Consider the following 16,071-nt stretch of genomic DNA (forward strand, 5'->3'; position numbering starts at 1 on the left):
ATTGCTTAATTTGAATATCATTTGGGAATTGTCAACCTACATACACATCTTCAAGCCCGTGTTTGTGAAAGCCTTGGCAGGCTAGGCAAGCATTTACTATAAAAGGCTAGGATAAAGGACAATCCCTGTGGTACCCCGTAGGTAACTTGGGATGGTTTAGCAGTAAAATTCACCAATGTAACTGATTGTCTCTGGCCAAGGAGAAAAGACTGAAACCAAATACAAACCTTATTCTCTAAACAAGCTGCAGCAATAGTGTTAAAAAATGTCCAAAGGTCCTCAGTTGAAGAACATATTTCAGGTTCAGCTGATGCAAATAAACTTCATGCTAGTTAATAAGAGCATCAAAATAAGGGGCTCTCGCTTATCACATTAGTAAGCATTTCTAGGAATTAGAGAATTGGTATGAAACTAAGGAGATATTATTACAAGAGTTACTTGGAACAAATTAAAACGTAAAGATATCTGCATATTACTGAGATTGGATTGACACTAAAGCTGATGTGAATAAATGGGTCCTAGGTCTAAGGCACGTGTTCTGTTCATGTACTACAAAATATATTTAAGAAAAAAAAAGTAAATTGAGACACTACTACCGGCTAATAAATTGGACAGTTCCACTGTTACTTATCTGTTATTTTAAGAGTGGTTAATTAAAAAAGTATTTAAGAAAAATAACAAAACAAGCTTTAGAATACAAATGATTTTGTTGCAATGGATAGGGATAGATTTTCATGTGTAAATCTGGAGTCTGAAAGAGAAGTTGCTTTTAACGCAACACCTCACCTATACATTACCAAATTCAACAAGTGAAAGTCAGCAATATGTAAGTGAGAATTTCAAATGTTCAGTTGTTTGGTCTTTTCTTCCTCTTCTGACAATACCACATTACCAGTTCACATATATAAATTCAGTGATAGAAGATTTTTTTTTAAAGACTAAAATTCAGAGAACTGACAATTTCCAACAAAACAAAGACACCAAAATATAATATTTCGGATCTTTAAAAAGTGTTAGAAATGTTTTTTCCAAACCTCTATCTTCACCCACCATCCTGCAGATGGATTTTGCCTCTTCAGAAAACTTCTCAGAATACTCTTCTTGGTCCTCTTTCACCCTTCGGTCTACTTCCTCCCGCTTGACCTTTTCTTTTCGTTTCCTGAATGGTGATTGTCCCTGGATCATTTCAAATATGAGGCAGCCCAATCCCCACCAATCTGGGCTATATGCATAACTTTCATTGTTGATGACTTCTGGAGCTATAAAAAAGGAGAAATGATCAAATATGTTAATTAAAGTAGATTTACTTATTGTCTTATAGATATAACAAGCACATGAAAAACATTTATAAAACTTAATTTGCAATTATATGCAATACTTCACAAATAACCAGATCACCATATGTTATGTTATGTTATGTTATGTTATGTTAAAATGGGACTTTTATAGCGCAACGGCTACTCCAAAGGAGTGTCCCGGCGCTTTGAGCTCCTGACCAAGAAAAAGAGCAGGAAACATAACAATAACAGAGAGGGGCATCCGGAAGGGAAAAATTATCCAGCAAACAACCAAGTCTTCAAGTCTTTCCTAAAGACAAGCAGATTAGAGGTGTTTCGCATATATGTTGAACCATATATGGAGACAACCACCCATAATAGAAAGTAAAGTTCACTTCATCCTCATATACTTCTCCCAAACCCCAATATATTGATTTCCAAACAACCTATAAGCATTAAAGAGACTCTTAGAATGAAGCTGTATCATTTAGGAGAATAAACATATAAAGGTGCATTTAAATTTGCAAAGTATTTTTCGCAAATTTGGGATTTGAAGAAAGTTCATGGGAAGAAAGTCTCCATGTGCCGCTGTCTGATTTTTGCAAAGACAGGTTTCAATGTGCCTGATACTAAGAAGGCTCATAGAGACAATCTAGACCTGAAAAGATAGCTTCCAGGTCTAGAAAACTGAGACAAATACAGTTTTGACAAATGTGTTTGGATATCTGCGATAACATCATGCAAATTCCAAGAGCAACCACAAGTAAATGATGTAGATGACTTAAAGAAACCCTTATGTACTTTGTACAAAGGGTTCATTTAAAAAAAAAAAAAAAGAAGCTCAGTTCCATGGTTGCTATATTTTATTGCTGCTCGTTTGTATTTAAATTCGTAAATAATCATTTTAAACAATTACAAAATCTCATTCTCACTAACATTTTTATTTTCATTCTATATTTACTAAATTGTGTTAAAACTATGTGTTTAATTAATATAAATATGTTAATTCAAGTTAAAAGCATAATTTACTTCTTTAGTTTTAGTTCATTTTTAGATTTCAAAATAATAACTTTTTAACACTAAAACACACATTCATGCATATACATATAAACTAATTTAAATGTTGAAATATGTAACAAATGTATCATTAGTTCCTATAATCTGTTATTTTACATCACTGCCTCCGCTGTTTCCATGCCTTTAGGGGCCATGTGTGGTACCTGACATACTGCAAGGCTGAGGTGAAGTACATTTATACTTGTTTTGTCACTTTTATGGCTGTAGTAACTTAGGAAGTGTAGTTTGTGAATGGCAAGAATCTTACTTTTTGTGAATGTATTTCCCTTAAAGCCTCCATAAATATATAACCCTTCTCCCTTCCAAATTTACTAGGAAAACATATACCTGTGTGTGTGGAGATCTTAACGAACCTGGTGGAGATATAGGCACAAAAAAACACAGTAGAGATAGAAGTGGAGGTTTTCAGCCCTAGATTTGTGAATAGTATTTTATAATATGTGAGTAGTATTACTGTACTAATACTTTACATACTACAAAATGCAGTTTGTGAATAGGCACCTCGTGTTTGGTCCATGAAGATGTACTGAATAGATGCATCAATAAATTCTTAAGTATCCTAAAGGTGCAACGGTACCTGTGAGTCTTGGCACCGAAAAACGTCTTGTAGCACCTTTGGAAGCTTGGTATTGAAAAATGCATAAAACCTGTGACCCTTCTTGTAGTTATTTATGATAATCTATACAGGACTTATTACCATGCAAAATGAACTTATCCAAACACATAGCCCAGTTACTAAAATAAAATTCTGGAAACACTCAAAGCAAATGTTTTGTAGATTACAAATGGCTTTTAAAGTACCCCCATTGTTTCTTGTGTAGCACACACTGGGCACTGAAAGTTCTTGAGTTACTCTAAGGTTTTTTTGTTTTGCTTATTACAATAATGCTTGTAAGAAACATGGCTCGAGCTTGGGCACACAATTTTGTCAAGCATGTAAGCAGTCTTTCGACCTCAAGTGTTATCATTCCTGTGTGCGTGTATATATGTATGTATACATGTATGTGTGTATGTATGTAGTACTTTTATAACGCAAACTTAGCCAAAAGTCAGTGGAGAATTGTATAGGGTCATAGACAAGCATAAAGTCAGTAAGTGTGATGTAGCTGGTTTATAGACTGTTAATACACTGTGTCAGGGTTGGACTGGACCACAGGGCAATAAAGCAGTCAGATTAGTGTGTGGGCAGGTAAAGTGGCTGTTTGTGGGCATGATTTATCACCTGTTGGGCTGTTTTTTTACTGTTAATTTTCTTGATACTAAAACAAATATTGCCATAGCAATCTCAAATCCATGCAGTCTTCCATACCTTGCAAAACACTTATAGAGCTTGACATTACTAGTACAAAACTGCTGCAATTTGTAAACATGAGCTACTTTTTTAGCTATCTGATTCGCTAATATTAGCCAATTTGATGTTGGTGCCCGGACCTATTTTCTGTCCCAGTCCAACCCTGATTGTGATAGACATCTGGGTTTCAATATCTTCAAATCGTCATGCTCGTAACTCTGGAGAAGGATACTACTCATCTACTGGACAGTTCGTAGACTTTTCAATGCCTGTTTTAGTACTATAAACCGATATTGCAACATTACAATTTTGTGAAAACTAAACCAAGAAGAAAGTTTCAATTTGCTTTCATGCTTTCAAGATTGTTCTTGTTGATGCATACTCTTGGCTAGTCAATAAGGTCTGCTATATTATCTCTCTATTATTCTCAGTATCTCTTCTTTCTATCAGATGTCTGATATCGAGTCTGGTTGCACACCTGCTGGTGCCATCGTAAATAACATTGTTTCTATTGTTAATTTACATTGTCTTTGGTAGTAGAGTAACTTTTCAGGGCTTTATTCATCTGCCTTTGTTTGTAGTTTATGTGTTTTAAAGCACCACATGTGTCGTCTTGTAAGCACTTTGCCGTGCTTTGCTGTACAAAATAATGCAGACTCAAAAGACATAGGAGTAGAAATAAATTACCCAGGGTAGTCAGGTTCAGGATTTGGATTAGATCAGGATTTTTTTTGTTCTAAGCAATTTATGTAATGTAGGGTGTGATGGGTGTGGGTCACTCTGGGAAACAAACAGTGTGTTTTGTTGGATATAAGCAGCTGGAGCACGGAAATCTGGCCTTATCTGATCACTTTATTGGAAGTTCTTAATTCTAATTTGTAGGATTAAGTAAAAGCATTATTTTTGTAATAACATTAGGTAATTAGGCTGGCTTGTAATGAATGGGATCCCATTGTTCCAAAAGATGTTTGCCTTGTTGTGCACATTAGAATCTGAATAGCTCCTATCACCCTTTAATACAGAAAGTCCTTGAAGACCCATCTCTTCAAAGAGCACTAACTACCCGCACAACAGGAAACAGTGTATGCCTATCCTCATGTAAACAGTAATGAAGTGCTTACTTGTTCAGCACTCAGATGCATATTATTGTTCAATACGTGCTCTTTATGAATTATTCAAACAACAAACCGATAACTTACCCATATACCCGACTGTTCCAACACGGCCTCGGATTGTTTCCCCTTCTGGGATCTGCACAGCTAATCCGAGGTCCGAAATCCTGATGTGACCTGAAAGTTTTCAAACCAAGGGTGATAGGAAGTCAAGAGTCAATGCCGCTTACAGTTCGACCCTCAAGAGAACTAACACTCATCATTTCACCCTATTGTACTCCCTCACAGCTTTATGTATTCAATTACTGCATTATCACGTTGATTATGCATCACACTGCTGATGCATAGTGTGATTATTCATCACATTACTGTAGACCATAATCCTGTGGACCCTGACTGAGGACAGAAGGCACTATGCAAGGTTTTATCCTCTTTGAAACTCTTAATGTTTCATTTGTTCTAAAACTGCAAGGCAGATGGCACCATGTATTAACCCCAGACTTCACTATAATTGAATATAACTCTGTTGCCCAGGGTCAGAGAAGAATTACTTGCTCTTTCCATCGTCACCACAAAGCACAAGTAAAAAGAAGTGGACGGAGAAGAGATTTCGAAACTCATAGTTGATGAGCCAGTTAAATGCAACAATATATGATTTGTCACACATTTATTTTACACTAGGAATAAAAAAGTAAGCCTTGTCATATATATACACTACCATTAATGATAATACAATATTGCTGAGGAAATACTTATGTATGAGCATATCTGTTATTATTTGTGCACATCATAAATACTTAAATGCTACTGTTTAACATATATATCATCATTTCCAATAAGCTTCATATACAAAAAAAGAGGAATATGAAAATAAAAAGCATTCTGGGAAATTAACAGGTCAGCATAATCATTTACAGAGAAAGTGTACTATAGTCATGTGTCCTTTTCTAACATTCAATAACTTTTTATATGATCAGGATGTGGCAGAAATATAAGTAATATGGGGTTTTCCATCCAAAAAAATAAAAATTAAACATTCAGTCTGCTCCTGAAATGCAACACAAAAAGCTAGTGGAACAGAGGTAAGCAAATGTAAGTCTGATGCATCTAAACTATTCCTTGTACCCAGACGTCACTTCGATTAATTAACCTTGTTAGAAAACAATATATTAGCACTTACCACGGTCATCCAGGAGAATATTCTCGGGCTTCAAGTCTCTGCAAAGGTCAATTATCATAGTTAGAGGGTACTGTATATACATATATTTATCTAAACAGCATTATTTGCATAAATTAGCAACAAAAAGTACAACACTGTGAATTGAGGGCCTGAAATCCTAAAAAAGCTACAATATGTTTCTGCAATTGTGAAAGGTAACCCTGTGTGTTTAATTACTCGTTCACATTTCATGGTTAGCATTACACAATTATTCATACATGAACCAGAATTATTTCGTGCATTCGTTGGCTGCCTGTTGCTTGTATTCAACATATTTGGCATATCTCTCCATACTAGCATCTCCTACACACCACGTGGCCTTGCTTTCTGCACTGGTTACCTATTACTACCTCACTCATCCTTCAGTGAAGCACAAAAACACTGTGCTCATATGGTCTTGCATACATATTGGTAGTGCGTCGTCTCTGTGCCTCTCCGCTCTCTCTTATGTCTCTCTACACACAAAATAGGTAAGTATATGGAAGTATCCATGTCTATACATATAGTCACTGAAATAAACAAAGGCTATTGTGATGTTACATTTAGGTGTGGTAAAAATATATTTCTTTATGTTAAAAAAAATCTTAGAAATTCACTCAAAATCAGAAAAAACAAAGATAAAGTGGCGTTATAGTTAGTCCTTGTAATAATATAAAAATCAACTTTTTAAAATAAAATAAACTGACATTTACTAGCGATATCTTACTGGGTTAACTAGAACTTGCGCCCCCTCCCATGCACTACTTATGACCTCACACATTACATCACTCATGACATGTTAAATAACATCATTGATGAGATCACTGATGACATTGCATGCTCTGGGAGGGAAAATGCGTATAATCAACATGAAGTTACAGTCGTATAGTCACTGGAAGAACTCAATCTCAAGATTCAAAACCCCATTCCTTTCCCTGTGCCTGGAAATGTTGCCTCATCAATGGAAATGGCAAACCTTGCCTTCAAAGCTCTACATGCAGCCACTTTGTCGGTCTCATCTATGCTTCCCTGTTTTCGATTGATAAGGACCACAGTAAAATGAGAAATGAGCCTATTTCACTCGATGAGCAAACTCAATCAAAGCAACAACATCCTAAAATACTGGAAGGCAGCAGAGGGATTTTGTAGGGAGGCACTAACGTTGGTGGCATTGGGGAGTTTGTGTGCAAACTAACAGCTGCCCAAATAAAATTAACAATCTGAGCCAACATGTGCTCTTCAAAATGGCTCGCTCTATATTCATCACCTTCAGTACACATTATCTGCAGTAATCTCCAATCCCAGAAGAGTTTTGTAAGACAATAATCGTTAACGAATTGATTGTTGTCTTCAATACATTTTAAGAGCCACAGGCTCAAATCCCCTTAACTGTGCACTCCTAGTGGATGAGCTTAATTATCATGTTTTCAGCCAAAAGTTAAAAATCTTCACTGTAATTAGTTTTTACGAGAAATGGCTGTAGGGCATGCTAACCCTCATTCCACTATGACAAAGTGTTAATTTTGCACCAAATACAAACAGACCTTCAAACAATACAAGTAACACAAAACTATCACACCTTTGATGTACAGAGTTCAGTAATGCCTCCTTTGAATTGAAACTACAGTTGTGGCAAACAAACACAAGGCAATTGTAAGTGTACAATATATACTACAATGTGGAAAACAAAAACAGAAGACAACCCACATTTCGTCACACAATATAAACAGGATCTCTGTTGGTAGAGTCTTATTAGCTGCATGAAACTTAAATACCCTGAAGGTGTGATCCTGTAATGAGGGTCCCTAAAGAATAGGCCTAGTTATTAAGGGACCTGAGAAAGAGATGCCAAAGAAGAATTCACTAGTGGAATCCCTGCTGCCATTCTTAACCCATGGGGAAGAAATTCCACCAATGGATTCTCCAACAGATGTTGCATTTGCACCAAAAATCGGAGGATCCTCGTTTACCTCCTTACCCATTTTTCTTGTCACTCACGGCCCTTAGAGACAAGCAAAGAGGAAGGACTCAGTTATCTGGAAAAAGAGGATGAACTAGTTTCTTGAAGTTCAAATGAGGATGTCTCCTTATCATGGGGTAATGACAAGTTCTCTGTGTCAAGGGTGATGACTGTGATGGGAAAGAACTGAATAAAGAGTAATGACGATTACCGGGCATTGCAGGACATAATCACCATGATACAGTTTTACGTCTTTCCTTAAGCCAGTGTAGAATTAGATGGGCGCTCTCAGTCGACCATTTGCTGTATTTAGAGTAACCTTTTTCAGGTAAAATACCGTTTTCTACCTACCCAGAGGAATAGAGCAAAGCCATTCACCTATATTAAAATACTGAGGTGAAAATTGAGTGGTTCAAACACAAAAGCACCTGCACAAGTAAAATCAATTGACAATTGAAACGAGTCAACTTCAAATGTGAAATGCCGCTCTCCCTAGTGCTGGCGCAAACCTGAACATGGCCTGTGGAGCACGCAAAAGTGAAACATTGTCATGGGTTCACACCTTGTGCACATGAGGTAACACCACCACCCATTTACGTGGGAGGAACATGTGAACCTGCACATGTGGACTCTTTTGTAATATGGGCAGCGTACATATTTGGAGCTTCTAAGGTATTTCCACAATACTGACCCTGTGGGTGTTAAGTGGGAGGAGGGAATTTTGTGTGTGTTTTTAAGGCCAATGTATTAACTCTCACCTGTAAACAATCCTCTCCCTTTGTAAATCCTCCAGGCCGCAACAGATCTCAGCCGCATAGAACACAGCTCGCTGCTCGTCCAAACCGGGATTCCCCATGCTGTAGATATGGAACTTCAAATCACCGCCATTCATAATGGTCAATACTAAACACAGGGCGTCTTTTGTCTCATATGTGTATGCTAAATTAACCTAAAGACAAGAAAGACAGGTTTAATAAAAAACCAGACACTTCATGGTTCACAGGGATTCACACAGTGCTACATGCACAAATGTTCATTCATTAATAGATCATTAATTATCTGGCAGCAAATTCGAAGCAGGACATCAGGGTTTCAACTGGATTTCAATTATCATGCAGCCATCTTGCACAGAAAACAAATGTCAGCAAACTGCAGTCTCCTCTCGTAGTGGAAAGGCCTTATGAGTTCCAAGCGAGTGACATGTATGCAACCCTGCCAATAGACATACAAACAGGATCTGAGTTCTCCTCTTCTTAAGCTGCACCTAAATGGGGTTTTAGTAAGAACAAGATTCAAAGGCGAAACAGAAGAGCAGAGTGGGCGAACTGGCACTAGTAATGCCCGGGGCACCTATGGATCTCCAGTGATGCAACCAGGGCACCTTGGACCATAATACAAACAACAAAATTGGCTTTAGTTACCTGTCCTTGTAGTAAAATCAGCAACTAAGTGTATCCCTCACACCCTTGCCCCCCACCTGCCACGGCACCTGTGATGTCCCTGAGAATCTACCCTTATATACGCGTGCTGAGACGTGTGCAGAAAAAGTTTGAAAATACGGCAGGACAATCTTGCATTTGATGACGGTCATGAACCACCACTTTTTGGCAAGCAGGTAAGGTACAAACATATTAATGAAAGAGTTAATCAAAAATATTGCAAGTTAATTGCTGTCCACATATTTTCGTAAGTGGTAATGGATAGGCCTTGACATTTGCTAACGCCTATGGTGCTGATTCACAAAATCATTTAAGAGTACTGGAAATAGTACTATGGGATCCTCTTTGAAATATCCTTACATGCCTTTCTGAGTTGGCCCCGGAACATCCATCTCACTGTAAGGAAAAGTGAAAAGTGGGCACACTCCTTTCAATTTGTACTAATTGTATGTGAACATCCCCATTTTATTCCACTTTAGATGATTTGGGTTCAATTCACAAAGACATGTATGAATAGGTGAGATTACAACAAAAGTACTACTTTACAAACTCTAAAATGTCTTTGTGAAATAACCCATGTAGGAGTGTGGAAAACTCAATTTTATGCAGTTTTTGCTGGTCAATGATATTGAAGTAATTTGTTAAGTCAAGAATTTTAGATCTATTTATCTTCAAACGTTAAGATTAAATGCTAGGTCCTCACAATCTCCAGAAGCATGTCTACACATCCATGAAAGGTAGTAGCTGGGACCCCTCCAGGAAACTGTTAGTCCCACGTACACTCGCGGGTGTTGCATCAAGCATCACCCATGACTAGAGACATTCAGCAAAGAACATCATCATCCAAATTGGCCTGGATTTAGTATGCCTAGTGGCGTCCAAGTTCTCTCTTCTGAAGTGTGCTGACCTTTTTTATGTCTCTCATCAAGCAGGTTTTTATGTTGGGCTAGGTGCTGAAGTGTTCTTTTATGGAATATATGGAGTGAAAGTAGACACTTACTATAAAAGGACTGATGACCTTTTCCAAGATCCTTTTCTCATTTAATGCCATGCTTTCACCTTTTCTCTTTTTTATCCTTTTCTTTTCCAGTTTTTTACACGCATACATTTTTCCAGTTGCTCGGACTTGGCAGGCACATACCTACAAGTAAACAAACCAAATGAAGTATAAAGTCAGATTTAAATCATGAACATATTTTCACTCCTTAATACACAAACATCAGATAGAAGTCATGTTCATATTTTCACTCCAAAATCTGAAACAATACTAGGTTTTACTTGAGAAAGCTTATATTCTAACATTTAACCAAAGGTATCGATTACTGTATCTTACTGAGGGCACAGCACTCAACACTCTCTATTTCTCTCTCCCTCAGTCTTGCCCACCTTCTTCCTCCCCATATGGTCCATACTACATTGTCTATTAGAGCATCTCTTCAAAAGTGTTCTAGGTTTGCTGAGGCGTAGATCAACCTCAGCCCTGTATTGGGCCCGGCCAGTTGAGAGTCAGCCATTACCCAGCAGTTCCAGGAAAAAGCTGCCACCCAGTACTTTGTGGCAGGCAGAAGGATGTGTGTCTGGCCGTGCAGATGCAAGAAGATAGATGGTATGCAAACAAAGTGGGTACAGAATGGAAGGACACAGGTGTTTGCTTGGCAGAGAATCTCTCTACCCAAGGTGGTGGAGGGGTGTTTTTTGATAAGAAAGGCCTCCTTGCAACTCAAGGCAGGCAGACCTTTGCTACAGATGAGTACCACTCTCTGGTCTACACCTCTTCCACAATGGAAATGTCAATAATCAGGCTGAAAAAAGCAGCCCTGCGTACCTCACAAAACACTGGCAGTGGGGAATGGATATTGCCAATATGCCCTAACTAAAAATACGCCAGTGCGCATTTATGTTTAGATCCTGATTGACAGAGCCCAGTATACATTATTCAAGCCCAGTAAGGAATGACAGAAATCTAGGTCTCCGAGCTGATGTTACAAGAGCCATTTCAGAGTGGTGTCTGACAAGGGTGATCCACATGCCTTTATTGACAATGTACACCCGATTCCCAATCAACTCTGAATAGGCCCTTGTTTTAATCAAAGTCTACAGCATAAGAGATGATGTAATACAATCTTTATGCCATTCTGCCACAGAAGGCTTATCGCCAGGACCACAAAATGTACAGTGACATTTGTGCTAGTTTCACAAAGGTGTATATTTAAGAGACTAGAATATAAAACTTTTGGAGTATACAAATGCAAAATAACTAATGTAATAAAGGTATCATGTCATTAGTTTTCCGGGTGCACGTCTGTACTCCCTCACTTTGGTCTGGCTCATGTTATAATGGCAGAAACATGCTTAGTTTGGGGTCACTTCAAATAATGTTTTCTACTTTGGTGAAAGCTCAGTGTGGTGCCTTCCTTTTTAGGACCCTTTGAACATACATGCCTCATTAATTTTGTTGGTGTAAATGTACAAATGTTGACAGGATGTGAACCTCTTGGTATGATGACATTGTGTGAGTTGTGTCAACAAACACCAGTCAAACACCCTCCTCTTATTTGCTTCTCTTCACTAACACTTAATTTGCAGTTTGGGGAAAATCTGCCCAACAGGAAGATATTAGGGGTTTCACCATTAGAAGTGCAATTTGCGTTCGTAAAATTCTAGTAAATCAGTGGACTGGCATGTGGCAGTCACCAATATAAATGCATTTATTGAGCAACTACATCAGACATAGGTTTCCTAAAAATTGGCGAGGTTTTGTATTCCAAGCCCTTGACACCTGTGCAGGTGAGTAAATCATCACAGGCAATAAAAGCAGGCTTGTTCTTGTCACGTTTAACACGGCACGTGCGGCGAAGTGGGAAACGCTCCGCTTCACGCGCCCAAACAGCTTTCCTCAAATTAAGAAATTTAGCATTCTTTAAAAGTCAAATCCAGGCCAACTTGTGTGCCGGCAAGAAACACATTTCCCTTGAACTTAGACAAAATCTACAGGAAAAAACAAAGACGTGATAAATTTGCCTTTTTCCATGTGCATGCTAACTGTGAACATCTAAATAATATGTATAAAAAGAACACATATGGAGTAACCATATAACATGGGCCTATATTGACTTCGAGGGCTTCTAGAGACACTATAAAGTTTTAAGGTAGAGTGGTTTGAAAATGTCAGCTGAACCCCAAATAGGCAATTTATTTATTTATTTATTTATTTTATGAGATTTGTAAAGCGCTCAAATACCCGTGGGTGTCTCGGCGCTGAGGACAGCAGGTTTATACCAGATAGCAGAGGGAATTATTGAATAAACAGCCATGTTTTTGTCATTTTCCTTAAAGCTAGTAAAGACTGGCTGTATCTGACCTCCGTTGGTAAAGAGTTCCATAGTTTTGCTGTGGGAACGATGAAGCAGTTTTAGTGCGTGGAACCTTGAGCAGATGCGCGGTGGATGAGCGCAGGGCTCGATTCGGGGTATAGGCCGCCAGCTCCTTGTTTAGGAACAAAGGTCCAGAATTGCAGAAGGCTTTATAAGCAATACATAGGGCCTTGAACGTTATGCGGTTTCTCACTGGGAGCCAATGGTACTGCCTAATGACATGAGAGATAGGCTTGTATTTAGGATTTCCTGATAGCATTCTGGCTGCTGCGTTCTGAACTGATTTAAGTATATGGATGACCTTGATTTGGGCATTCATAAGAAGTCCATTACAGTAGTCAATGGTGGACATGACCAGAGTGCTTACCAGTGTTTTTCCCGCATTCAAGGGGAGAAATGGTAGGATCTTTTTTATCATTCGTAACCTGTGGAATGAAGTTGCAACCACAGAGTTGGAATGAGGCACGAATGTCAGCCTGTCATCATATATGACACCCAGATTCCTAACCTTGGTGTGGAGCGGAAGCGGCACATACCTCCTTGCAGCGATGTCCGAGCACGGGGGTCCTGTCCCCCGCGCCCGGTCACTTAACGTCCCGGTCACCCAGGACCCCTTCTCTTTCTCTCCCCCTGCAGGAACCGTCAACCGAGCCTGGAGGACCGGAAGCACTCTCCAGCGATCCCGGAAGTGGAAGCGGGACAACCCCTGACGACCCGGAAACAGCCGCCTCTAACCCCGGAAGTGGTGGAACAGACAACAACCCGGAAGGTAGAAAAACCCTCGGGAAAGAAGGAGAGGCGTTCCGAGCAACCGACTCGTGGCAGGAGACAGCAGACAGCGGAGAACCCCCGACAGTGAGCGGAGCAGAGCGGCAAGACCGAAGTGAGGACGAGGAGGAGGACGTCTGGACGGAGGGCTGGTGGCGTCCTCAGGAGGAGGCTGGAGAGCGGCGAAACTCGGACGAGAGTTGCGGCGGGGCACGTGAGTACACGTCACCCTTTCTCATTGCCCCTTCCTGTAAATAGTTGTATATAGCGTTGTATATAGCGTAGTGTACACGAGCACCAAGGCACTGTACAATTACCCTTTTGTCACGCACTGTAAAGAGACCGAGCACCGTCCCTAGCACCTGGCACCCCTCTTCCCTCCCCTCTCTTACTTACCTTTTCCACCTTCCCTTGCCGTCCCTTCCTCACAGGCAGTTTTCGTACCCCCTCACTCCCTAGTGTAGGTGGAAGTGTTCCGAAGTTCTAATTGCTCGGACTAAAGCCCTTACGCTTCTCTCCTTTTCCAAGCCTCCGAGGAGTCCCAGTACCCTACCGTGGAGACGAGCACGAACACCGGAGGAGCAGACCTGATCCACAGCGACCTCACCGAGTCTGATCATCCGCCAAGCCAACCCGCCCTCTACAACCCCAGAAGCCCACCCTACAACCCTACCTTCATTCTGACTTTGTGCATCACAGTTGAATAAACCTCTGAAATAGCTCACTATATCCGGCCTCCCCGCCTGTTATTCCGGTCCGCCAGTCACCCAAGTCCACACTTGGTCACTGGGTGCGGAGGGGAACCCAATGAGGGAGGCCACCAGGCGGAGGACCAGATGGGTGACAATTTGTCAAATGTCATCACCTCTGTTTTCTCAGAGTTCAATTTAAGGCAATTGCTGGTCATCCAGCTGCTGATGGCCAACATAACCTTTTGAAAATTAGCTGCTACTTTTTCACCATCATTATGTACCGTAAGCACTAGTTGCGTATCGTCGGCATATGATGTAAGGCCCATCCCGTGTGTTTGGATGACTCTGGCTAAGCCCGACACATAGATGTTAAAAAGTGACAGGCTTAAAGATGAACCTTGCGGAACACCTCACGGGAGGGCCAATTGGGCAGAGCTGAAAGTGCCAAAGTTTACCGACTGTGTACGGTTAGTGAGAAAAGAAGACAGCAGGGCTCTAGCTTTGTGTTGGATGGCCATTTTTGTGACAAGGTCGATCAGGATGGTATGATCGACCGCGTCAAAAGGCTGCTGAGAGATCCAGCAATATAAGAACAGCCGTCCTACCTGGATCTAAGATGATTCTGATATCCTCAGATGCTTTGATGAGCGCCATTTCCGTTCCATGGCCCTTACGGAAGCCAAATTGAGTATCATCTAGTAATTGATGGTCTTCAATATACTTGGATAGTTGAATGTTCATCACTTTTTCAAAGATTTTGGCCGGGAAAGGCAAATTAGCTACTGGTCTGTAGCTCTTTGTGTCGGTCGGATCCAGATTTGATTTTTTCAGCAGTGGCTTAATGATGGTTTTCTTCCAGGTTGTAGGGTATATGCCTGATGTAAACATTGCATTACAGATCTTAGATGGAGTTGGTGCAATCAGAACAGCAACTGGTTTAAGCACGGCTGGAGGACAAGGGTCTGTGGCGGAGCCCGATTTAATGGTGGAGATTAGATTAGCAATCTGGTCAGTTGTGGTGTTATCGAATTGTGATAGAGAGTATTCAGTGTTGCCAGGAATTGAGGGCTGATCCTCAATTTTAGTCTGGGACAAAAAATTTGTGTACATGAAATTAACTTTTTCGAAGAAGTAGTTAGCTAAGGAGTCACATAATGCCTGTGAAGGGGCTAGAGTACAGGTGGATGTTTGTCCTGATAGTTTAGCGACTACTTGATAGAGCTGTTTATTAGAGTCTTGCCCGGATTCAATCTGTGCAATGTAATATTGACTTTTTTTCCTGCGCAATCAGCAGGTTATATTATGTAAGTGCTTCTTTATAAAGGAGTTTTTCATGACTATTGTAGGTTTTTCGCCATTGTCTTTCTAAATTTCTGCACAATTTCTTCTGAGCTCTGAGAGATTCAGAGAACCAAGGAGCCAATGGGGAGCAACACTTTTTTGAAAAGATTTTGTTTGGCACCAGCAGGTTAAATGCATTATGGAGCCAGTTAGAGAAATTAGCTGAGGCTAGGTTGGGGTCTGGAGAGGCACCTGGTTAAGTTGAAGATAGATGTGCTTTAAGGAGCTGGGGGCTATGCTTTTCCAGGCTCTTATTACAGGCGTGTTTGATTGGATGCTAGAGGTAGTTTTCCTATCAATTTGGATGTTGAATATAACCGCATGATGGTCAATCCAGACCAAAGGGGGAGTACTCTTTAAGGAGATCGCTTGAGAGTTAGGGGATAGGCCATCTAAAGTGTGGCCATCTATATGCGTGGAGTTCAACACAATATAAGAATATTTGTCATGTTACACTATAATGTTGGGATGTTTGGATTTAGTGCCATTGTGTTGTTGTTCGGTTGGTGTTCGGCTGTGTTATAGGGTTGTGATGTTATTGC

General features: G+C 40.0%; 1 protein-coding gene across 1 annotated transcript in view; it reads right to left on the minus strand.

Annotated features, from left to right (window-relative positions):
• The window catches only part of GRK4 (G protein-coupled receptor kinase 4), a 429,001-nt gene that overhangs the window by 88,952 nt on the left and 323,978 nt on the right, over positions 1-16,071 (minus strand). The window contains exons 8-12 of the mRNA XM_086964159.1: positions 10,355-10,495; positions 8,674-8,864; positions 5,938-5,975; positions 4,845-4,934; positions 1,051-1,259 (exon numbers count right to left, since the gene is read on the minus strand). Coding sequence (XP_086820285.1) covers positions 1,051-1,259; positions 4,845-4,934; positions 5,938-5,975; positions 8,674-8,864; positions 10,355-10,495 — 669 coding nt within the window. The remainder of the gene's footprint in view (positions 1-1,050; positions 1,260-4,844; positions 4,935-5,937; positions 5,976-8,673; positions 8,865-10,354; positions 10,496-16,071) is intronic.

Source organism: Lissotriton vulgaris, chromosome 3_2, assembly GCF_964263255.1.
Source record: "Lissotriton vulgaris chromosome 3_2, aLisVul1.2, whole genome shotgun sequence".
Lineage (NCBI taxonomy): Eukaryota > Metazoa > Chordata > Amphibia > Caudata > Salamandridae > Lissotriton > Lissotriton vulgaris.